This window comes from Vidua chalybeata, chromosome 4 (assembly GCF_026979565.1).
Source record: "Vidua chalybeata isolate OUT-0048 chromosome 4, bVidCha1 merged haplotype, whole genome shotgun sequence".
NCBI classification, from domain to species: Eukaryota; Metazoa; Chordata; class Aves; order Passeriformes; family Viduidae; genus Vidua; species Vidua chalybeata.
The window spans coordinates 33,651,080-33,677,191 of record NC_071533.1 but is presented as its reverse complement, the minus strand read 5'-3'; the positions used below and the strand labels follow the sequence as shown (position 1 = coordinate 33,677,191).

Below are 26,112 nucleotides of genomic sequence, written 5' to 3'. Positions count from 1 at the left end.
GCAGAAGTTTGGTTTTCATCAATAGGTGACACTGCATTGGCATGTAGTGTTGTTTAGGAGCAACACCAGCTGAGGAACCATCTTTGTGCTAATCATTATACTTCTTTCAAGCTGGATATTATGCCTGTTCATTTTTTTTTTTTCATTCTTACCTGCTGATACTCAGAATAGCATCTTTGAGATCTTAAAATAGTTACTCAAAAGAAAAAACAAGCACACCTCAAAATAACTGGAACTACATGAAGTGAGACATCCATAAGCATATTTTGCAACTTATCCAGCTTTTTTTTCCTGTCTAGCACATATAGGTTCCTGTAGTTGAAAGAATCCTGTGATTTATGAGTAGCAAGTATTTATACTCTTGGTGTGAATACTGTGCAGGTTGAAGATTGAATTGAATTCTTACTGGGCTTGGAAACAGCTGTTGGTGTGGAGGCAACTGTGTGGCAGAAGCTTGGTGATAAAGAAGAAGATAAGGCAGTGGCAGGAAGCTCATTTCAAGAGCACAGTTATTTATCCTTTCTTATCAAGTGCATCCTAGAGGAACAATTACTTCATATAAAGTTGATTGAGAAGGTCTGGAAGGAATTTTGCCCTTTTTGATAGCTTGCTTCCATCATAGCACAGAGTGCAGGATATCAACAAATAGGGATGAACTGTAGAATAATCTTGGGTTGGAAGGGATCTCTGAAGTTCATGTAGTCTAACCTCCTACTCAAACCAAGGACAGCTTAAGAGTTAGACTAGATAACACTGTACCTTGTTCAGCTGGATTTTGGATATTAATGTGGTAGGTTGAGTGCTGGCCACTAAATTCCACAGCCTGTCTGGTTACTCTGCACCAGTCTTAACCACTGTTGCGGAGAAAATGTTCTCCTTTCTGAGCAGTTTAATTGTTCACATGCTGCAGTGTTTGACCATGGCTTCCTTGTCCTCTCATTCTGCACCTCCAAAATGTCTGATTCAGTCTTCCCTGTAATCACTCATCACATCCATGAAGACAGTAACACCTGTCGCTGCTTTCATATATTGAGATTAAGCAAACACATCTCCCTTAGCCTTTATCTGTGCATCATTTTCTCTAGCCTAAATCATTGTAGTGCCCCTTCTCTGAACCAACTCTAACGTTGTACTGTGGAGTACAAGATACACTACTACAAAACTTCATATTCCAGATGCTGTCTCTCAAGTACTAAATAGAAATTTAAAACCACTTCCCTCTGCCTGCCAGTTGCATTTGTTCTGATGCCACCTAGTACATGATTCACTTTAATTGGTGCAAGGGCAGATGACTGATTCATGTTCAACTGGACAGACACATTTAATCCTGAGCTTCGAAGGACCTAGGCCACAGGTCCACTATTAGACTATTCTATGAGTTTAATAGTGGGGGAACTCTCAACAAGCGGAGCAATACAGTGTATTTAATGAGGAAGAAGTAAAGTCTAAAATGAAAAAGGCAGCGGTAGGTAGCTTGTTCTTATCCAGTTCTGTCAATCTTGTAGCTGCTCAGCTGATTCAGTCAATTATTCTTTCTGGGTTTTTTTTTTTTTCTTTTTTTTAACAACTTACCAATTTCTTTCATTTTTCTCTTACCTTTCCTTGCTCCCCTCCCTCCTTTGCCTACTGAATTGTCTTTCAGTAGGTTATGTTCCTTTACTAATTGGGGAAAACACCACTTCACGTCTACCTGTTACTTATTCACTGGTTTGTATTATCTTTAATGGCAGAGTATCAATATGACTCTCAAAGTGCAGGATTTCTTTTTCTGGGAAATGTACACACTCAAATCCACCTGAGGTGAGAAGAGTTAAAAATGGGTTCTTGAGTATCTGTGTCATTTATACATCCTGTGTGAAGAAAAAGTACCTTGAAGTACCAAATCGTCATCTGAATTGTAGAGATGAAAAGAAGGGTTTGGAATGTGCAGTCCCACTGGTTTCTGCTACTGCAACAACATCCACAGCTTTTGAGAATGGGTTTGGAAGGAATCCTGAGAGTTAGGTCCTGCCCTATTCTTCAAGGAAGCATGCTATGGTTATAGAAGGAGACAGATTGATCATGTGAAGAAGTGCAGTCATAACAAAAATAAATTGTAAGCAGAATAGGTAAGCAGAGTTTAATCCAAAACTGCAACTACCCAGAATAGTATTGAAATTAAAAAAAAAAAAAAAAAACAAAAAAACTTGGAGAACATTCTGTATAGCCTCTCTATTGCAAGAAGTTTATTTGGAGGCAAAATTTCTCCCTCCATATTTTAGGAAGGTATTCCCTGCAGGTGACTTTGAATGGCTTTTAGCTGTTCTTGTTTAGCAGATCAAGTGTTCTTCAAATTTGTTTTGAGTGTTGTGAGTTGGTTTGAGTTAGGGTTTTTTTGTTTGATTGTTTTTTGACTACTTAATTATGGGTTGTGTGAATGTACCTTAAAAAAAGAAGTGTAAAATTGAGAGTACTCAGTCTTGATTTAAGTTTAAAGAAAAATTTCAGCTGGTTTTGAAGTACTAAATACCACATTTTACCCTAAGGTCTTGTTGAATTTTTTTTTACTTTAATTCTGAGACTACATATTCTTGCAAAAATAGCTTAGGTTAAGTTAGTTTTCAAAGTGTTGGTAAAGGTATTTTTGTCTTAATTGTCTCTCGTTGTTCTCTGAATAATGTACTGCATGCTAAGTAGTTTCTTGTGGTGTAAGGTGAGTAATGGTTCAAGCCCTAATAAAATTGTAAAGCCTATTGTATTTGTGTCCCATACCTCATCTACTTTGCACTTCACTGCTGTGAAACAGTTAGCAGATGGAAGTGAAACACAGAACCCTGTGCAGTGATGGGAAACAGAAAAATATGTTGGTAGTATGTTTTCTTTGATTAAATTGTGGTTGGCACATGGCTGCAGAGCTATTTGGCAAACCTTACTGTTACTTTTAAGAAGGGACTGGTGTGACATTAGTCTTTCTATGATCCTTGATATTTTTGGATAAAATTTTAATTTTTTCATTATTTTTATATCAACTTTTGTAGAAAATAAGCCAACACACTGAAATATAAACATGAGGCCATGTCTTCTTCTGTGTCTGGTTGTGATTAGAATTGAAAATAATTTTTAAAAATTTAAAAGTAAACACAAGTGTTGCTCTTGCAGAAGTTCTATAAATATGTAATTTCATTATTTGCATTATTTCCTAATGTTTTACTGCAAAGCTGATATAAACATCAATATGAAGTCTTTTTGTCTTAATAAAAGTATAAGGAAAAGCCTATGTTAATGTGTCTTTCTCTAGACAATTTCAGTGATGTTCACGATAGTTAGGAGTAAACATTGATGTGCAGATAAATATTTGTGAAGTCTTGAAACAAAGTTTTAATGAAAATACATGTTTTTACTAATATTTTCTACTGTTTAAATCAAGAGAAAATTATTTTGAGTGAAAAGCTTAAAAATTTAAATAGTGTTTACTTGCACATATACTGGCAACTGGGATTTTTTTTTTAGGATTTCACAAGTAACTTTGCTTGTTCATTTTCTGGAATCTGTAGTGATAACAAATCAGCTTCTAACATATCTAAACAAACAACTTTTATACATAACAAACCAAATTGTCCAGAAAAGCTTGAAGTGTTTCTTCTGGTTTTTGAGCACCTGTGATAAAGCTAGATCAAAAATCCTTCTCTGTAGAAATAAGCTGATTAAAAAGAAAAGAAATATCTATACACACACACACATAAATTTGTAATGTATCAGTTATGAATGCTAATGCAACTTCCTGAAAAGAAATAATTGTATTACCATCTTCTGTTCTCTGCTTAAATTTATTTGGAGGGTATTTTTCAGGTAAACGCCAGACTTCTTGTACTAACTAAGCTTTCCTTATTTTTTGCTGATATTGAGTTCTATTGTATCATCTCAGTCTTGAAAATAAATATTTTGATTTTTGAATTTGAAGGTTTTTTTTTTTTTAAAGGACCCCACTATACAGTAGACTGACCATTTGTGATAAACAAGATGTGGTTAAAAATACAGGAGCAGGTTCCTTAAACCTCTTTGTATCTGGGTGAAAAATAAAATACTTCAAGTTCAGAAAATGAAATTCACTGCAATTGCTGTTCTTTTATATCAGTGGGGAAGCAGCCTGGTTGAAAATAAGATAGAACTTGCTGTGATGTGTGCTGCGATATCTTCATTTTGTAGGGTGCATCAGCCACAAGGACTGTGTTTTACACAAGGAAGACTTGATGAGTGTGGGCTGGGAGATGCTGATTCTGGCATGCAGTGGGAACACATGGCACCTGCACTTTGATGGAGCATTGTTGTGTGTATCAGCACTAAGGGATGTGCTTTTGTGTGTCTGAGGATCACAGAAAGGACTTTAGAATTTGCTTACGTTAAAAAAGGAGGGGGAACAAACTTCAAGTGCTTGAAAGTGATGTAGAAGTAAAGGAGCGAAGTGCCACTGAGAAGAGCGTGTGCCAAAAGATTTAAAGCAAAGATAAAATACGTGCTGTTGTGCTTCCAACATCTGTAGGTGTAAAACTTGAGGTGGAACATGGCAATTCAGTACAACTGGGTGGGTTGCCCAGTGCTTTTTTTTTCCAAGTATACTTGTGCAAGCCTCTTCGTTCAGTCTCGCAAAGGGTGACTTGTTACACCAGACATGGTGAATTACATATGTACGTACTCATACATCATCATGTTTTCCATCCCTATTTAATTACTTACCACCCAAAATGATTGTTAGGATGTTCTCAGCTGCAGAAGTCTTCCAGAAATTATAAGAGAAATAATAAGTCCTGTGAATAGTGTACCAAAGAAGAACAATGACCTCCTTCTCTCTGGGGCGGTGTGCCAAGAACACAATGAAGTGCTTCAGTGTCTGAGAACATATGTCGTAGGGCTAAATGAGGACATGCACAAGCCACCTGACATTCCTTTGGGAATGGTATTTTTAAGACAAACAAGTTGATTCATTTCTGTGAGAAATTTAAAGTGTTCTGGATATGATTCAGCCAAATTTGTAGATTTCAAGTCCTTTTGCAGAAACAGTGAATTACTGTTTCCAGGACTTACTGGATTTTAGGGCTGGAGACTCTCTGTTTGGGAGTTGGCCTAGTACTCTGTATTTATGAACTTGGTGGAAGTGGTAAAAACTAAGTAATAAAATCCAACCCCTATGCATATTTACTCAGGATTTTGAGGAGTATTTGGTAAACTCTGGTGTGCCAGTTTTAAATTACAAGTTTAATATTGATGATAACCTCGGAAGCTTAATTCTGGAAAACAAGATTTCACCTGCTTATTCACACAGTTCTTTTTTTTTAAAGTATTGTAGTATTGTATTTTTAAAAGTACTGTAGACACTGGCTAGATATGATCGTTACTTTTCTGTGCATACCGACTTAACAATCAGAAGAGGGAAAACTGAATAGTAAAGTACACAAAGAAGGAAACAGTCATTTGAAGGGCCAGAACATTTAAAAACAAAGTTCTGAAGGACAGAAAAGAAAAAAATTATCAAAAATCTTGATGATTGTATTAGAGTGCTTTCGTTATATTTGACCCACCTAATTGATTAGGTTTTATTTGTTTTAAGACATGTAAAAGAATTTCAAAAGAATAGTCAACTAAAGGGATATTTAAGTGTGGCTTCTATTTTGTAATAAAATATTAAGACTTATTAGGAGAGAAAACTAAAACAGCAAACATATGGAACTTATGTGAATATAATTGGGCTCTATAGGAACATTGTTAAAATAAGGATTTAATGATACCATACATATCTAGTGATATAGAATAAACTGCTCTTGGGATAACTACAGCTGGTGGGACTGAAGCCAAGTCAAGTTAGAAATTTAAGCTCACATGGCAAGTGCTAGTTGAGTAGTAAATAAGTTCAGCTTTATTTGTTCTGGGTATATGCCTCTATTCCAGAATTTGCTGAACATTAGTGTAGTTGTCACCACTGTCTGTGGCTTCATGAAAGCCACTGCAATACACACCTTCAGATGTGAGATGTGGCAAGCTCTGCCTCCCCCAAGGGCCCTTACTGACTCCCATTCCTCTTGCCACCTTAACATCTGCAGAACACAGGCATTGGAGGTCAGCCACTCTTCCCTGTGACAGACAGGAATGGGAGTCAGTAAGGGCCGGTCACAGCTCTTCCTTGATGGCACAGTGCTGTGGGGGCAGGCAGCAGGAGCCCACCCCTGCCTTGTGGCAGCATACTTTGGGGTGTACTTCAGGGACTGCTCAGACTCCCAAAAGGGACTTATCCTGGCATTGCTCTAGTGAGGACTTGCTGTTTGTACTCATACCTGTGACCATGAGGTTATCTGGGTACTGGTGTTTCTGCCAGAAAAAAGGGAGAGGCCTACAAGTGACCATAAACCCCAGGTCTGATGAGCTCACATTTCCAGGAGGTGAGCGTGCGCAGTTAGAAATAAGCCTGAGACATCTGTTTTCAGTCTGCTGTAAGGTTTAGAGCTCTTCAGGTCCAGAGCCTTATTCTGGAGAAGCCAGCCAAACAGCATCCCAAACTGGCCTACTTTCCTTCTCTCCAAAGAACTAGGGATTAGCTGATGTTCTTCTTTTCTTTATTAACAGTTTAAGGGCTGGATGTCTTTTGAAGTAAGCTAAACAAAAGTTGAGATTATTTTCCTGGCGCTTGTTGTTAAGGATTGTTATTGAAGCTTCCCAAGAAGTACAAAAGAATTTTGAGTATTTTAATAATAACATCTGGAAATTAGACTAACAAGGAGATATAAGGGGCATCATCTTCCCTGCTCAATTGCTCTGACTCAGTTTGTCAAATATCCAGCTCCATTAGCAGCACAGTTGCCCAGTTGGCTTTGTGGAGTACAAGAGCTTTCTACATTCCTCTCAAGTATCCAGCATTGCTACTGGGAGGGATAGGTCTATGTTGCTTACACTGTGGACAAGGAAAACAATTTATCTGGATATCTTCAGCCCTCTACTGACTTGAAAAATCTCATCTGTGAGCATAAGCATGCCAAGATTGTTTTTTATTCTTCATTCTTTCAAGTGGAAAATGGACCTCAACAAAAGGATTCCAGCCAGTGAAACTCTGTGTTCTTGCATAAAACTGAACAAAGTTAAAAGCTGTGTGTATTTGGCGGTTCCTGCAGTGTTGGAAGAGCATCCACTGATTTACTCAGTTGGTTGCAAAATGTACTTTCCTCTTTACTTGTTTCCTTGTCCCTATGGAGATAATTAACTAAGTGTTATATGAATAAAATAAGGCCTGGATGTTTGGAACAGTGCATTGATAATTCTGACCTTTGCTCTTTAAACACCTTGTTCATCCATAAATTTTTATTGGATGCATAAGCACTTTTGGATTCTGAATTTTAAAAAATTACTTCTACCAGTAAATCCATCTTGAAAAATAGTTATATTCTTGAAGCAATGCCTGCATTGCACTACATAGACTGCAGCATTAATTTCAAATGGAAAAAAAGTCATACTGGTAAATTGTGTCTTAATGTCTATAAATGCAGTTTGTCCAGTTGACTTTTTGTGTAACTGTTAAGGTGAAAGTCTTTCTGTTCCACTCAGTCTATTCTTACTGCTCAAACCCAGATTTTTGAGAATCCTTCAATATGAGTTGCTGGTAATTTCTGCTACAGTATATCTATGCTGAGTGATCTGCTTTGCCAGTAACAGAAATACTTCTTCCCTTCAGACTAATTGTGCATGTCACCATTTGTGCATGTATTATGAACTGCATATATTTGATATGGTAAAACATTGAAAATCTTGATATTCAGTGCTGCTATTTTCATATTTAGCAATTAATTATTTATTCAATTAATTATTAAAAAAAACCCAAAACCAAAACCGAGCAACACCTTCTGTAATTGAAAAGTAGGCAAAATTGTTCTGCAGTTCTTTTGGGATCTGCTCTGAATTCTTGAAAGTTGGAGGTGGAGTTCAACCAATATGTTTACAAATTTATTATCATAGGAATAAAGGATTGAAGGGGACAATTTATATTGAATTAAGTCTTGTGAACATTTATGCAGCTGCTCATTAGACACTCAACAAACTTCACCTTAGAACAAGCTACATTTGTTTGCATCCATTCTTGCCTCCAATACTGGAAGACTGATACAGTGATGTTTCTTAATATCTTGTATAAATATATTAATATATTATTTATCCCCACTGGTTGTAGTACCAGTATTGAACTTTCATGCAAATGTTTTTTATGCATTCAAAGAGACCTCATTTTTTGTTCCAGCTGATGCAGGGAGCCCTTATAAGCCAGAAGTTTCTGTTTTGCTTTCCTAACTTTAGTTCTCCATCAGCCTAATTGTTATAGTGACCTCTCTGTGCATGCATCACAGTTTCGAGTTAAACTTCCAGGAATGGGAGTGATTTGTGCTGCACAGAGTGCTCCTGGAGGGAGAGGTTTTGTATTGAGGCATTTCTATGATCTTTACATATTGGAGCATTCTATGGCCTCTGTTTTTACTACAACTGTAGAAATGTACCTGCTCTTTTACAATGAAGAAGCCCAGACATTATTTCCTCCTTCTGTCATTTCCAGGTTTTAACTCCACATTTTCAACTGTTACCCTAGCCTCAAAATGCATAATTTTTCTATTGTTAAATTTCATCCTACTTACATTGGTCCAATACTCAAAGCAATCCAGATCTGCTGGCTGCTCTTTTTCCGTATTACTGATGTTCCACAAGCTTCTGACAGCACCTGTTTTGGCACCATTTATTACCAAAATTTGAACTATAAACATGTATAAGCACACAGAAGAACACTTATTTTACCTTTTCTTTTTATATTCTAGTACTTCTCTATTGCATATTACCTGCCATCTGGTTTTGAGCGTTTCTTAGGTATTTTACAATTCTTGTAATCCTAGTCTTTTCCCACTCAAATATGGTTCTAGCATAATTAATGCTATGTTAAATCCATTTGCATTGTAATTCATTAATTGGTTACATAACAATTTGACATGATGTTCTTTGATAAATGTATTTTGCATTTTTATCCCATTTTTAAGTATGATGTAATTTTTTTTTTTCTAGGACATTTGTCCTGAAGCTTTTCACACTCTTGACATCAGCTAAATAAGGTAGCTAATTTCACCATTTCTTTGACACAAATGTTAGATTTCTCTTCCTAGGCTAGTCTAGTCTCTGTTATATCTTACTTTTTATCTTCCATTTATCAGAGCCCTAAAACACAGGGTTGTTTCATCACACTGATGTTCAGTGTTTTTTGGATCGGACAGGTCTCTCAGTAGTGAGATTTGTCATTAGTCTGTCATGTTTCTGTTACTTCTGTAATATCCAGTCTATTCCCTACACTATTATTTCATTCTGTTTCCCAAGATTATTTATTTAGTGCACGAATATGTTAATTGTGCCAAACTAGCCATTCATTGTGTTTTAGCTGAATTAGTTCCCATACATCATCAGTCTGTTTTTCTTCCCTGCTTCCCATCCTCCTATATTCTGTTAAGTTTTGGGTCTTGCTGTGATACTTCCCAGTGACTACCTACTGATTTTATCCTCCCTCTTATACTTGTGAAGCGGCATGAGGCTTCAAAGTATTAGGGTGATTTGTGGTGTTGTTGTTGAGGTTTGTAGTTGGTTTTGTGTGTGTGTGTGGTTGGTTTTTGTTTTGTTTTAATATTGCTTTCAGTAGATGTCATTTTTCAAGTCCTGTATTGGGATTTAATGCAGTTGACTGAGTTTGGGACAAATGTACCTGATTCACACATTCTGCTTGATAACTGTTAATGGCAAAGGTTATTTCTTGGACAATATGGAATTCCTGGCATTTGTGCAAAAAGGTTATCAGTATTCTTGAATCCCTTAACAGTGGTTGAGGTTAAGCTTTTCCTTTCCACATCCAGGAATTTAAAAATTATCAAGTGCTTTGTCAGCATAATGTATTTCTCACAAGTCAGGCTTTGATGCCCATGCAGACTTCTGACTGTGCATGAATCTAGAGTTTGGAGCAGTGTATGACTGTGATGGAGCTGGAAGAAGAGGGCAGGACAAGACACTTGCACTAAAGTCTTTTTGCCAGTAGTTGTCATGTTCTGCCTGTGAATCTTGAAATATGCTTTAAGAGACCAAAATGACAGTTGAGACATGATGTGGTTGAAATAGATCTCCTCTTGATTTCTTAGGACCTATCTGCAACATTGCAATGAAACTATTTAAAACAACAGAGGGACTTCAAAAATCCAAAGGGCTGGTAGGGTTGAAATTAGATTAACAGTAGTCTGTTGTGCTGAAATCTCCCTCTGTGATCAAGCAGCAGGGAAGATGATGAGGATTTAGGCCTCAGGAAAAGTCATCTAATTGCTGATTACCACCAATTACTTTCCCAAATTCCTTTCCTCAGCTACTGGAATAGTAGAATACTGGAACTATATTTATCAGCCAGCTGTCCAGGGAGATTGCTGTGTAGAAGTTGGCTGGAACTCTCAAACCCTGGATCTGAGTGGTTCTATGGGTATTGTAAATATCACAGCTGAGATGCTGCACTCCTTAATGCCAGTATAAGTTTTGTTAATGATTTGCTAAGGTCAGGATTCTCCTTGTACTTACATATGTGTTGGACTTTCTTTTGGTGGTATTCTGAGGGTGGGAAAGAATTTGATTGTTTATCTAAAATGGTGCTGAATGGCTCTCAGACTGATCCAGTGCTTCATCTGGATTCACTTTCATAAGAAACAATGTGGAACAAAACTCGTGCTTTTTTTTTTTTTTTTTTTTAATTGAAATCAGAAGTCTTAAAAGCCCTCCTATTTTTCCTGATTTGTATGAGGGAAGGGCTGGCAACTGCATGTTTTCTCAATTGAAGCAAGTTATCAGATTTTGAATATGCTACAATATATCAGGACTGCTCTGGGTAATAATGCAGTCATTATCAAAGGTATGCTGCAAGGCATCATGGACTGACATTTTCAAATCACCGTGTAAATCTGCCTGACACAGCTTTAAAAGAAATAAAACAAGACTGAAAGCTCCAGTGTTTAGTCTAAAAACACACATGGCCATGGTTGCTGTTTTAGCCTATGTGGGCTAACTGTGGAAGCCTTTTGTCAGCCCTCTAGCCTACTGAGTGGTGTCAGCTTGATTTGTGTGTTAATTTGCTGACTTTTTGGTTTGATGCTTTCCATTAAAATTCACATAAAAAGCCCGTGTGTTTTCGCTTTATTTAGCAGCTTTCCCAAATCTAAACGCTCTTCCAAAGACTGCCCTTGATATCACTGAAACTAAGAGGAAGAGCTTTCAACATTTATTCACGGTTGGAATAATTTATTTGCCATTTATATGATACTGAAAGGATGAAGGCAGATGGGGAGCCTTGTTAAGTGATGATGTAACCAAACACAGAGAAGAAACACAGTGGCACTTTTACAAGATTTTTTTCCTTTATGGAAAAATTCTGACTGAAATGATCAGTGTTGTAAGTTATGACCCACTTAGCATCAGGACACCCTCATGTCTCCCTGGCACCAAAGACTGTCCTATTTAAGTTAAAGGATCCTTCTCACTCTGTCTCATATATCCCTGCTTTTTAGGTCTGGTTTGCTTGAGGAAGATGACTTGTTACTGGCAGACGCTTCCAGGAACCAGCCCTGGGCTGAGTCACAATCCAGACTTGCAACTAGGATTTTGTTTTGACACCGTTTTTGCCTGCCTGTTGATGGCATGTGTAATTGCCATCTGGGGTGATTTTCTTGAGATAGATGAGCTGCCTTCCTTCCTGAAAGAGATCCCTTATAAAATATAAATTGCTTGAGCAGTTCGGCTGGCATTTTAATGTTGGATGGAACAACAGCTAATCCTGTAGTGTTCATCAGACCCAAATGGTGCCTCTCATGCTCTTCTAATAAGAAGAGAGCTACAGGACTGTGTATGGCCATTGGGGTGTTTATTTTCAAACAGCTGGCAAAATCATGCTGTGGTTACTGCATGTCAGAAACTGAAGGGTCACACCTTGGAAGTGTCCGTTCCAAGAAGAGCTCCAGAAATAAGTTCCTTGTGTCACTAACATTGTATATGTTTCTTGAGTCAAGACTAATCAAAAAATGTGCCCTCAGGAAGTGGTGAGAAGATTTGAATTTGCTGTAAGGTAAAAAGCTCACAAATTCCCATTGGACTTCTGGTAAAAACAGAAAGATTGTTTAGAAGTAGTCATCAAATATTATTTCCCTAGCTGAAATGAATGTCCCTCTTTGTCTGAAAACAAAAATATTACCCTTTATGTCACCATCTGTTGTACATCGTTAAAAACCTGCCATATTACATACCTCAAGGCACAATTCATGGGTGATGTAAGTCTTTGTCCTAACCTGTTGCTGCAGCTGAAACTCCCAGTGATTGCAGCAAAGCTAAGATCAGGCCCATAGTGGAGAGGTCTCTAAAGTTCTGCATAACCTTTTCACTCTAATTTAAAAAATTCAGTTTTGCATTTGTCTCCACTGAATGCTGTGTTCTGTTTTCCTTTCTACAGGCAGAGTCACCCCAGAACAGCTCAGCTCATACATTCAACTTTTCCGAAACAATCTCAAAGCTTTGGAGAACCACTGTGGTCTTCTACAGCTTGTGCTGGCCACAGTCCAGACTTTGAAACACCCCCAGACTTCCAAATGGGACAATTTCCTTGCCTTTGAGCGATTACTTCTGCAGGTACACATTATGTTTAATGGTTTGATTTTCCATTGCATTCTGTAGCTTGTATTTGTTCATGAAGAAGTGCATTGGGATGTCTTGCTAAGGAGCTATTCTTTATTACCAAATGGATAAAAAGAATGGGAACCTACATATTTATTGTTTTATAGCTGTGTCTAAGAAATTATTTAAACAAAAGAGTAGGTATTAAAGGTGGAGCACATAAGTAATCTGAATTGGGTGACAGTTTTGCATTTATTTCAAGTTTCAAGAAGATACAACTTCTGACATTGCCTAGGATTTTTGTTATCATTATCATTATTATCATTATTTTCATAATTCTTGAGGTAACGTGCCAAATCAAATGCAGAGAGGAGTTTGTTACTATGTAAGTGTAAAACTTGTGTAATTTTCTGAGTTGGAAATTCCATGCACCAAGAGAGTGAGGTTTCTCTTGCTCAAAACTGTCATCTACCCTTAGTTGTTCCCACCACGACATTTTTTATGGCATCCTGTTTGTGACCACAGTATTATTTACATACCATTTTCTATCACATTTGGATTGCTCTCAGGAAATTAAGAGTTAGTGATATTTTGAACTTTATCCTGCTAACCTTTGGAGATGTACCAAACAAAGGAGGAGCTTTTTCTAAGAACCTAGTAAAGCTAATTTCTGCTGAAGTTCACAGAAAGCTTAAAACGTTTCTTCCTGTACTTTTTACTGTTTTAACCATCTTCTGAAACCCTAGCAAAAGGCATGTCTTGATGAGCAAACTCCTAATGAAGTTAATGAGTCAGACTTAAATGAGTGAAAACCAGATACCTCTGTAAAAATCAGGTGTCTAGAACAACCAACCAATTTGATTCTCCTCATGATCTCTGGCAGCAGGGTACAATCACTGGTCCTTCAAGAAGAATATGCCCATACTTCATAGTTTTGTAGTCAATGGCTTCCTGCAAGGTTTGGAAAGCAAAAAACTACAAAACTTATATAGTAGCAAGCTCTTATCTAAGTTCATTTTCAAAATTATTGTCTCTTGGTAAGGCTGAAATATTTTTGAGTATCATAGGCAACTTTCTTTCTCTATTAAAAAAAAAAAAAGAAAAATCCACACCTCAGGTAAAAAACTAATTCTAGCCAGTCTTTAGTTTTTCTGTAGAGGATGGGACTGATAGCACATTGTCCCCTTTTCTCTTCCACAGTGAGTCATGTCACATAGCTCTTCTCAGAGGCTGGCTAAGTTCCATCTTAAAACCAGTTCAACTTTAGAATTAAAATAAAGCTGCAAGCTCAGCATAGTTTTCACAACAACAGACAGCTGCCTATATAAAAGCCATGCAGTAATAGAGCAGGGAATGGGAAAACAGAGGTAAGGAACAACCAAACTATATGTTTCATGAAAAAAAAATGTTTAACAAGCACTCTCATAATCGTAGGTGGCTTTGGATTATACCCTCTGCCTTCCACCCATCATATTAAGGTAAACTGTGTTAGCCAAAGCAAACTTTCTAGGCTAACATTTGTAACTGTTCCTTAAGCACATACTTGTTTTCAGTAGTTCAAACAACAGTTATTTTGAATTATATCGACTCTATTTTGAAGACAAAATCTGACAAGCATTATCTGCTCTGAGTGCGTGGCCTGTCGTTGAGCTGTTGACAGGGGTTTGTCGGGAGAGCAAAGTGTTGAGACCCAGAAGACATTAGAGATATTTTTATTTTAAAAAACTCAACCAGGACATTACTTTGTGAATGGTTGGTACATAGCACACTGCACTAAATTTGGTGTTGTGGTATTTTGTTTCAGCATTACTACTGCGAAATTCTTTAGCATATTTGTTATGTTTCATATAGTTTAAAATAATAAATCTTAAAGAATCCTCAATAAAAAGTACTTGTTTTTACATGAAAGTGGTATTGTTTCTATTGTATATTGGAACAACATGGAAGACAACTGTTTGTAAAAGATGTACTGGGACTAATATTGTTAGATTCTGACCATGTAGGAGTTCTAGATTTTCTGCTGATGGATGCATGTCAGACTCCAGCTGATGCTAAAGGAGATAATGCAGTAAAAACAGTTGATGTTAGAATCTCAGATTTCCCAAAAAAAAAAAATCTGCACAGTGTTGGAATTTCTATCATTACTGGATCTCTCTGATGGCTCTCGTGATTCTCTGCTTAGTCTATTTCATGCTTTTCATTAAAAAACACATTGTTAATAAGAAACCTTCAGTCTAACTATTACACTGAGTAACCTTTTTGTTTTTTTCTTTTTCTCTCTACTCCTTGATTTACCCTTTTCAATTGCAAGTACTCAGTTCAAAAAATGGTCTGCTAGTGGTCAAAACAACCCACTTCTACTATTTTGTCATAACTAAAATCTCTACATTTTTCAGACTTATGTTGGCTCATTAAGTTTTTTACTTCTGCAAGGAAGTTTGGTTTTGACTGAAGGTCTGCTAAAAGTGTAGCTGCATACTTAGCATGGTGTTTTTCTCTCCTTAACTGGGATGGATGAATAGTTTGGGACTGAAATTGGATTTCAATGGAATCATGGTGTTGACCTCAAAGGAAAGACGATCATGATCTAAGAGTAATGCATCAAAATGATTCATTTTGTCGATCACAAGTTTTCTCTGTGTTCTACTGCTCTACCTCTGCACATGATAGAGCTTTCACTACTGAGGAGTTTTAAATGCTGTGTGAATTGAAACAGTTTGTCCTATTTGCCAAGGAGATATCCTACCCCATTGTATTTTTCTTCTCTTGAGATCCTCTTTCTATTTTTTCTCATTCTGACCATCTGTAAAACTGATAAATGGGAAAGGGAGCAGAGACCAAATGCTGCACCACACAGCCTGTAAGTCTCCAGTATTCCTCATGTGACTGCCTTGTTTTCTTGCAACTGAAGATTTAATATTTAGGGAGGTAACAAAGTAAGAAAGAGTGTTGCCACTCCATACATTTTAGCTATATTCCCTGTTCCTCTAAAATGTATGTCTTTATTGCAGGCTTATTAAGCAGTGTGGGCCCATGAAATACAAAAGCACAGGAGGAGATCTCTCCAGAGTAAACAAAATGTGACACCGTGAGAGAAAAAAATTTGCTGTTTTTAACATATACTATTCATATCTTTACTGAGCAGGGATTTCTGTCTCCAAATTCAGTTTAAAACTACCCAGCAGGTAGTGTGAATAGGACCATAAATGTGCCCCAAGGGAAAGTGTTGTTCCTCTTTGAATGGCACTACTCTAAAATTGCCGAGGTTGGGTGCTGCCTCTTAGAATTTGCTGAATCCTTCTGGCATAATTTATTCTCAAGATTTAAGAGTAAATTACTTGTCATACTGAGTAGAAGTCTATTTCATTAATATCCCTACCACTGAAATTCCATGATTATGGTTTTTTTCAGTTACCTTTCCCAAAAGAGGAAGCTATCTTTCTTCTTCAGGATGAGGACATTCTCTTCTTTTTTAAGATGTCTGGGGTAAACTTCCTTCTAAAACTGCAAATATACCAGCATTGTTGTCTTAGAATAGCTGGATTGACAAAAATAAGGGTATCTGAATGATTATTAAATTTATTGTTATTATAGTGTTGGAGACGGAAATCTTGCTTCTTGAGATTTTTTGTGCCACAGGCTTTTTGCACCTCCTGTCCAACATTTCACAATTTCCTGGGAAATCAGACAGCTTCAGCATTGATGTAAAAACCATGATGCTACCATTGGATCTCAGAACTGTCAAAATTTTGTTTTGTGATGCTGATTAATCTCAAGTCACATAATCTCAAGAGTAACTTGAATTAAATTCATAATAAAGAATTCTATAAAAACCCACAAACCAAACAAATTCACAAAATCAATCCATAACCAAAGATCGTTAACACATTCACAGTTTCATCCTATAGATCAACTATATATATATATAAAGATATAACTACCTTTATGATGCCTATCTGACTTAAAGTCCTTTCAGCTACTATAAAAAAGAGAACATTAATATTTTAGCAAAAGCAACTGGAATTTTTAGTCACTCCTGGTAGTAATACAAGTAAGTCAAATACTTTGGTGGTGGAAGCTGTATACAAAAAATTAGGTGGAGAACTCTTGACAGTATAGTATTTTCATGTTTAAAATTCCAAGTACTAATTAGTACTAATTTGGTGCCGTAAAATTTGTCAGAATACAGATTTTATTGTCGTCCTTCGTGTCTTGAGAAACAGAAAGTATAAACATGTTTTTAAGGAAACAGAGACTTAATGCCAGACGTGATTCCAATGTTTTTATTTTCCTTTTGGCAGAAAGTGGTTATGAGTTTCATCAATGACATCATTCTCTTATAAATATTAGCGTTCAAACTCAGAAAAAAAAAAAAAGGAAGTGGAAAAATCTCAATACTGCTGAGTATTTTATATTGTAGTTAATGTTTCAGTAGCAAGATCTAGTAGCTGGGGTGTTACTAACCACGTCATCCTGTGCTGTGATTCTTTACCATTTTTACAAATGTAAGGTACACAACTCATTACTTTATCAAGGGTGACATTATTTATTTGCACATAATAGGTTAGGCATTCCTCACACACACATACCTGCACATAATCATTTGCCAATAAATTTGAGAACTCTTAAGAGAGCTTACAAATTTTCCCTGCCTAGAACTCAATGTAGTTTTCAGACTGCTCAGCTTTCTACAGGATACAGTAGTTACTAGGTAAATTTATTGACTCTAAACTGGTGTAAATCAAGAGCTTAAGCATGGGCTTCAGTCTGCTGAAGCAAGCAGTTTACTAGAAAGTGAGAAAATAGAAAAGCTTTTGTAGTATTTGCTCTTGCTCTGCAAGAATAATTCATAGGTCAGCTATTGAGAGACCTTCACTTCCACATAGACTAGATTAAGATCAGTGGCATTCCTTGTTATTATTTATATTGCTTATTCTATGCATAATTTATAATTACATAACTCAGCTCAGTGCAATAAATTATCTTTTTGGTGGCCTACAATGTTGATCAGTTAATCTTTTCAGAAGAGATATTGCAATAGTGTTTGGAAAGAAGACCCATAGTGTTAGCTGCCCACAATTAGAGATTTTACATTTTAAAAATAAATCTTGAAATTAGCTCAGTTACTTTTCAACATAAAGCTACATATGGAATGAATTGTCTTGGTGGGAGTCTTGCATGATCCAATGGTGATTGCAAAGGTCATCCTCTGGAATTTGGTATCTTTTGGATGAGATTGCAGTTTGGACACTGATACACAATTCTGTCTTACCCAACTAAACAATCAAATGTAATTTGTTAATGAAGTGAAAACAGTAATGTATCAATTACTTAAGCTTCCAAATTATTTACTGTTAGTTCTTATTTAGCTGTCTGTGTGATAGACTTGCTGCATTTACACTGTAGTCAACTCCATTACAAGTAAACCCATTCGTATGTGTGTATATATACCTGTACAAATTATTTTCTTGTATATATAGAATTCTTCTAGTTAAAATAATTTCCTGTATGTAGAATGCTCTTGCTCAGACTACTTTGAAAGTACAAAATAAAATACAGGTAAGGATTGTTTTAACATTAAATAAATACTTTGAGAGTAAACAGAAGCTGTCTTTATTGACAGTTTATTAATCGGTTGAAAGAAAACTATTTGAAGCTTTTCTAACTCTGGCTGACAAGAGGTTAAAATATTATAAGTGTGGTTACCACATCACATGGGAATTAAGAATATTTTTCATTATTCTTGTCAAAGAAATGTGTTTGCATTTGGTCTGAAAATTGCCAAGTATTGCCATTATGGCTCTCATTTAAAACACAAAGATGTCCCTCTCTCACTCTGTAAACGGGCTAATATTTTGTATCCAGACACAGGTCACCTAGAACCACTAAATGAAGAAATGGCTTTCTTAAGTGTACAAATGTCAACATCTGTAAAACTTTTAAAGCCTTGTGGGGAGAGGCTAAACATATTAAGTCAATTGGAACTGTTAAATTAATGTTCTGTGTACAAAACCAAAATACTTATTGTAAAATAAAAGAATCCCAATATATAAATTATTGTAATAGGAGCCAGCTTTTCAGGGGGGGAAAGCAGAAAACCACTATCAACCCCTCTAGAGAAACGCACTTTCTCTTGTTAGAGGTTTAAGCAATTAATACCTTTTACTTGGCAGTTTTTTTAGATAACATGTTGTGATTACATGGCAGCTGCTATCTGGTTAAGCCACACTGCAGAAGGGCACACTGCAGACTCTCAGTGTCATATGAACACTTGCCACCAGTGAAACCCAAAGTCCTTCCCCTGTCCTGGGAATCCCTGTGCGGAGCTAGGGCCCTGCATGTCACTTGCCGTTCTTTCTCCTCTGTGGCTTTTCTCCTTAAAATGTAACATTAGCTCCTTACTTTCTGTAAGAGTTAATATTAAGTGTGCCAAAAGGTGGGTGCCCTCAGTCCCTGCCAGTGTATGAAGAGGAGTAGTGAGGAGACACGGTATTAACAATATTGAATAAATCATCATTTATTCTTACACTGACAATTGTGCTCCAAGAGGCAAAGCTTCTGTTGCATTTCTTTGCTCTATACAGTGCTCCAGTGATAAGAGTTGCCTACTACCTGGTTTCCTTTAGATGCAGGATCTGGTTTCCAGTGTCTGCTTCTTAAGGAGATTGGTACCACCCTCACAAAAAAAAAAAAAAAAAAGCTCTTGCTTCTTTATGGTTTTGCTTGCACAGGACAGGCTGAGTCATACATGAAATGTGTTTTAAAAAGCACTTTGCCTACATGACAATTGTCCCCAATAGACTGGACAAATGTCATGGCTCATTAACCCACGGAAAAACGGCATGCATTATTTTGGATCCAACAAAGTGGAGGAGTAGACAACTCTTGGCCGCAGCATCTTTTATATTGGAAGGCAGGGACTTGTAAGCAATGCCTTTTTAGATGTGGCTTCTGTGGTCACAGGTAAGCAGTGTAAGACTGCAGATTCCTTTAGTTCATGTTTTTACTTCTTAACCACAGAAATCCCATTAGCAATGCCCATTCGTCAGCCTCCTGATGGACAAGTTAATTGTCAAGGTTTTGCTAAGTACTGAATCAAGTGTGTTTTTGTGGTGTTAAGTCTCTGCTAATAAACTCATCAATTTGATGTTAACTGAGTGTTGCTGGCAGGCAAAGTCATATATGAATAGAGATGGGGAAGTAGACAGCTCCATTTGTATTCTAGCATTTTATTTTGTATCAATTTCATTCATTATGCTACTCATAGTTATTTGATAAAAATACTTGTTTGGTGTAAATTTTTTTAATGCTTTCAGTCAAAATGGTTCACTCACCTTGTCATAGGCTAGGTTAGAAAGGCAAGGGGTTTATTTTGAAATGATATGTAGGATTTCTAAGCTAATAATTGTGATTGGATATTACCCTCTTTTTAGAGCCAGACTGTGTTTACCTTTAGATTTTTTTTGCTTTCATACTGTAGTCTTTAAGGAAATAAGCATTGCCTTATTTTTACAGCCCCTGTGTCCTCCCTCCCAACACATGCTCTTGTAATAATAATGAAGTCAACACCACAAAGCACAGTGTATAGTGAGAGCTTTATTCATAGGAACTGCTTATCATTGTGTGTTTTAGCTCCAAGGCAGTAATCACCTATCAAATCTCTTATCTGCAAACCCATTTGGCAGTGCCAGCACTGTATGTATTGGTTTGAGTCTGATTATATTAGTCTGTCAGTTTGGTTTTCCTTCCTTTGGAGGATATACTTGATTATTTTCTACAGACTAGCAAGGCGAAAGCAGAGAAACAACACAGTTGAAGACTAGTGAAAACTTTACTGTGGGCAATATGTAAAATTAACAGTGGGGCTGCCACTGTTTATCTCCCCATCTTAATGAGTTATATTTACTTTCAACAGGCCACCCACGCTTCCTTGGATCAGATATTTCTAAGCACATGGAGCATGCATAGACATAGAGGTGCACTTACTTTCAGTAGGAAAACATGTATATTCTTTAATTTGATTTTGCTTATTTGATGGAAAACAAGGTGGTGTTAATTTTCTGAGCTTTCAGGCCAGCTGAGATCAGGGTGGTCTAGGACTTAACTTCTTTTCCTGGTTTAAGATTTTGTCTTTTATATGGTGAAGTGGAACTGGCAGTATGTCGGAGAACTCAGAGGACTCTGTTGTTTTCAGTGAAAACCCCACCCCCAAAGGAAGCTACACAAAAAGACATTAGTACATAACAGGCTGATTGTGGCTCAGTCCAGCTGTGGAGCCATGGTAGATTTTTGTTCATTATAAATTATAACATAATTTTTTATAGATATATAGACTTGCATGCTATTGTTTGCTCATTTCCAGCAAAGAAGGCAGGCTCAGCTCTCCTTCTCTAGGTTAGAAAAGCAAGTCATGTTTGAAAGCAGCATGTTGATATGGCCAGCAAAATACTAGTGGAATTTTACCTTTGCAGTAGGTAGTGAAGAATAATTTTTAAAATCAAATCTCTACTTGCCAGTACTTATTGCCAGGCATTGTTTTGGAGTTGACCGGTTAGGTCTACTTAAAACAGAGTTGTTGCTCTAACTCTTCCCTCTTATAGAGGTGTAGAATTTTAGAATTTAATCAAAGAGATTACTGCTATGTCTGCTCTCCCACAGGTATGTGTAACAGACAAATGACTCAACCAACTAGGTGTTTCCCACACATTCCTGAGTTTTCTTGGGAAATGAAGAGAGATTTTCCTCTAGGGATTGTCTTTCTTTAGGTTTTGTCCAGTTCACCTCTCTTCAGCTAAGTTACATGAAGTTTCTTTAGGGACTCTTAGTCTAAAAAGATGCCTCTTCAGAAGCCTCCCTATTTCACCCCATGGCACCATATTTGAACAGAACATTAAAGTCAGCATACCACAGACCTTGAAAAAAGTGGATTTATGCTCAAAGCTGCCTGCTGACTCTGGTGTTCCTGGCTTGGTGCAGAGCAGTGTAAAGGCTGATACAATGCACACTGGTGTAATAAGACTGCTTGATTCTCATTTGGATCCCACCTTCCCCCAAAGAGCAGAAGGAAGTATTTTCTCCATACCTAGAAATTACTTGCATTTCCTTATTCTGAAGCTTCTGTAGCATTGTAATTTCTGTGTTTACTCCTTCGTGTGTTTAATAAGAATGCTTTGTTAAATAAAAATGTGGTAGGCATAGGAGAAAAAATTAAATTTCCTTCTGGATGTCCCCCCTGCACCACCTCATCCCAGATTGTTTTCCTTTGTGTGCCTTTAAAACAAATAGCATGTGGTTCTGCGAGTGTTCCTGTAATTTAAAGTAGTGGTGTTGCCTGCAGAAATGAAGGGTCCTTCATTTCATAAAACTTGTATGGTATTTTCTAATGAAATATGACAGCCCATTTGTGCAGCTGTGTCTAATAAGGCATGAATACATTTAAGTGCTGTTTACGTCCTCACACTGTTTGTTTGAAGTACAGAAATGCTGTACAGTCACATTAAGCAATTCAGTATAGAAATCTAACTTGGACTGACTATTGATGGGAAGTATTTCATGATCCTGTAGCAGGTTAAAACATATGGTTGTAGTTACAATAAATAAATTACTTGGTCCATAAACCATTGCCATTCAGCACAACTGTCAGGTTGATGTAGGTTTATTCTTCAGGAAAATAAAATGTAGATAACAGATAAGTAATAAATTATAATCTGAGTCCCTGGGGAAGGGAAAAGTTTCAAATTCTTTTTAACGAGGGCACTTGGAAGAGAGGAGGAAAAGGTAACGTGCCAGAGATGAGAAACTCTCCAAACATGACTTAATTCTATTCATCAGTTTTTCTTCTAGTATTTCTTCCCTACCCATCCTCAAGTCTAGGGAAAATGAAATTGCTACTAAGCCGTAGGCAGCAAAGGATTCAGGCATTGTCTTAGTTGCATCTGATTTACCCTTGAATAGTACTGTTGCCTGTTCTGGAGCAGAAATGTTTTTCTCTGATAAAAAATAAGAAGCATTTTCTTTCAGTTTTTAAAAATTGTTTCTGGCTTTATCTGAATTTCTTAACCCAGTATTCTTCTGCAACACAGAAACAGAGATAGGACAGTTGAATTTGGGAAGATGTAGATACCGTATTAAGATAACTATTCATAGCTGTAGATAGTAAATGTATCTGCTCAGAATATTGTTTTCCAGTAACAGTATCAGAGTGTGGTTAACATAAAGGATCCCTGAGGAAGACTGGCACAGATCCTCAACTGCCTTTTTATTAACATATAATTCAATTATGGCTTTGGTGTCCCTGGTGACCAGGCTCTCACTGGCATTATTTTTTTTACATTCTGTTTGGTTTTGAAAGTATATTTTTAAAAATCATTCAGTCTTACATCTGTTTTAACAGATATGGTTATGAAAAAACTCTGCAAGTTTCTGCTTACATCACAAACAATGAATATTTTAAAAGCTTAAATTCTTGGTATCATGTAACACTATTTAAAGTTCATTATCTCTACTGCACAGTAGCCTCAGCTGGGCATAATTCTTCTGATTGTAACTATATGATACATAGGAATATATTTCAAAATATATGTTCTTGTACAAAAAAAAAAAAAAAAAAAAGAAAAAAAAAAGGTGGAAATCTCTCTTAGCTTTCTCACTTAATTTGATTCTTCTGCCTCTGTCTGTGTAGGTTTTTCCCCAGACTATAAGTGTATTTTCTGACCAGGTCATTTAATTTCTGGAATTCCACAAAAAAATACTCAGTGCTCAAGGAGTCAGTACACAACATTCAAGTACTCTGAATTTCATAGCTCTGGAGAGCCTCTAGAACAATTCAGTTAGCACCTTCTGTGTCCCCTTATCTACTGCTTCTCCAAGCTTGTCTTCATGAGACCTTGGCTTTTGCCATAATTGTTGGAAAATTGTGCTTTTTCTCTGTCCTGTAGAAGACAAAGCTGTTTGAGAAGCTACCTACTGTAGGAGAGAAATGGTTCACAGCATCTTCTCATTGCATCTACAGAGATGACAGCAGATGCACATGGGCACACGGTGCTGCTGCTGCAAGGGAGTGTCACTCACTGGCATAGGCCAGGTCTGGCTTTGTCTACGTGCTGGTTGAGTTTCGTCTGCTTGTTCACTGCAGAGAAGGGGTTGAATATACTGAAGACATATGTGCCCACATTTCATTTGTAGGGGTCTGACTGCAAGCATTGGCAACAAATGTATAGATTGGGAAGCCACCGCGTGTTTTAGAGGAAGTCTGTTAACAGCTTGCAAAAATTCAGTGGTTTGCTTTGGGTTCTGATTTCATCCAATTTTTGAGCTACATGGAATGAATTTTTTTCTCTTTATGAATTCACCCATGTAAGACTATTGGTTCTGCAAATGGTTTTGTTGCCTCTATAAAATTAATTGTTTCCTAGCCTATCACTGTGCGCATATATGTTTTATCCATAACCTGAGCAAGATCTCCTTCAGAAATGATCACTAGCAGAAAATGAATTGTTTCTTTAGTATCTGATGGGTAGACTTAGAGTAGTAAAGATAAGCATAGAGTGGTGTGCCTCTTCTCATGATGTTTCCTTTCTGTAAGTCAAAAGAGGAGACACAGTTTTAAGACATCACTGAGGCACCCTTGCCTGGCACTAGTTTTCTTATCCTTTTCCTGCACGTGTTGTTCATAGGAGTTTTATTTGCATAAAATACAAAGAGGCAGAGGAAAACTTTAAGTCTTTTAAAATCTTTTAAATCTAAATTTTAATTGTTTCAGTAAGTAATGGCACAGGAATGGAGTTTCTTTACGTAAAAATACAAAAGCTAGATGCTGTCTCACACAGGGCGAAACATATTTCAAGCAGATGGGCTTTCAAATGAGGATGGAAACAGCAACTCATGGATGACCAGGTGCCCAGTTTTTCTGTCCTGAAGAGCTAAAAATAATTTACATATTTTTGTTTTTAAAACATTTGCATGTCATCTTGGTGTGATTACTGGCACATGTTGTATTGATTCAACTTTATTGTCACATTATTCTTTCACATTCAAGGGTCACATGTGCTCCACATCTGGTGAACATTGAAAAGCCTTTTGAAAAGCATCACCATGTTTTTGTTCTTAGAAATGCTTATGACAAATATCACAGTCCTGCATCTGCTTCTGCTATTGGTTGCAAACAGGATGCACTAGGCTGTGCCTACTGTCCAGTTACAAAACCACCAATGATAACATAATACATTTCCTGTTAACTGAAGTGATTAACTGCTTGGCTATTGGTCCTTGTTCTTTGCACTAGAATGACTGATAGGAATGAACTTTTTTATAGTTATTCATGCTAAAATATACTCTTGCTTTTGAGGAGAGCATGCTTTAAAAACCACTAGCATAGTATTTAATGTCAGAAGTCTCCAAGAAACTACTACTTAAAACATTCTGGAAAATGTTGAATGTTTTCCAACAGATCTGCCGGTGCAGTTCTGGTTTGGTACATTGCTCAGTGCATTTTGGAGTGTGACTGCATGACTATTTAGAACACTTCATGACAATGCTGTTGCATTGATGTATTGAACATCTGATGGTGTGAAGTATGCTCATTGTGAATTCCATCTGTTTAGAATATACATTTCCCTGTATCAAACCAGTTGCATGCAAAGAAGACTGCAGTGTGCTTTTCGCACATTATTTATTATGTAGGGCAAAGTTAGACATCATGATTAGCATCTTCTTGCATTTCACCCTTAGGTGCATATTATATAAAATCTCATTTGGAGATGCCTAAACCCAAACTCAAACCTGAAACATGTTTAGTTGGGCTTAGAATGAAGGAGAAAATATTCTCTTGACTCAATAATGACCTTCATTTCTCTTTTGGGACTTGACTTCTGACACAGAGCGAAGGCCAAAATAAAACCCAGACTGAATGAGGGCCCTGACTTAAACCTGCTTTTAATTAAGCCTTGTAAAGAAGCTTTTCTGCAAAAATTCTCAGGTTGAAGAGTTCATGCAAAAAAAACCTCCCTGTGGCTTATGAACAGCCAAAGTGGGGACATTCAAACATACATTTTTGAATAGTTTAATTCAGAAAAAAATCAAGGGAGAAAGTCCATATTATTTATTTAATGCAGTTTTTATCAGAATCACTCATTCTCCAGTTATTTTCTTTTTTCATTGTTCTGTGTGTTTCAGTTAAAACTTAATGCTGCTGCAAGATGCTTTGATATGAACAAATATGAAAATGAAATTGTTTTGGTTTCCTTTTTTCCTAATTGCACATAAATCTGGCCCAGTTCAGCTGGACACAGTTACAGCGCATTAGACATGTAATACACATTTCAAATCAGAATCCCTGTGCCAAGGCAAAGGTCAAAGTAATTTTCTTGTTTGTTTGTTTTTAAAGGGATTAAATAAATGTAGTTTTACCACAAGGAAACTGACAGCGTCCATTGCTCACTTACG

The 26,112-nt window shown here is 36.8% G+C and overlaps 1 protein-coding gene across 1 annotated transcript in view; it reads left to right on the top strand.

Annotated features, from left to right (window-relative positions):
* Window positions 1–26,112, top strand: part of SCFD2 (sec1 family domain containing 2) — a 189,868-nt gene that overhangs the window by 36,072 nt on the left and 127,684 nt on the right. The window contains exon 4 of the mRNA XM_053940280.1: window positions 12,509–12,684. Within this exon, the coding sequence (XP_053796255.1) occupies window positions 12,509–12,684 (176 nt within the window). The remainder of the gene's footprint in view (window positions 1–12,508; window positions 12,685–26,112) is intronic.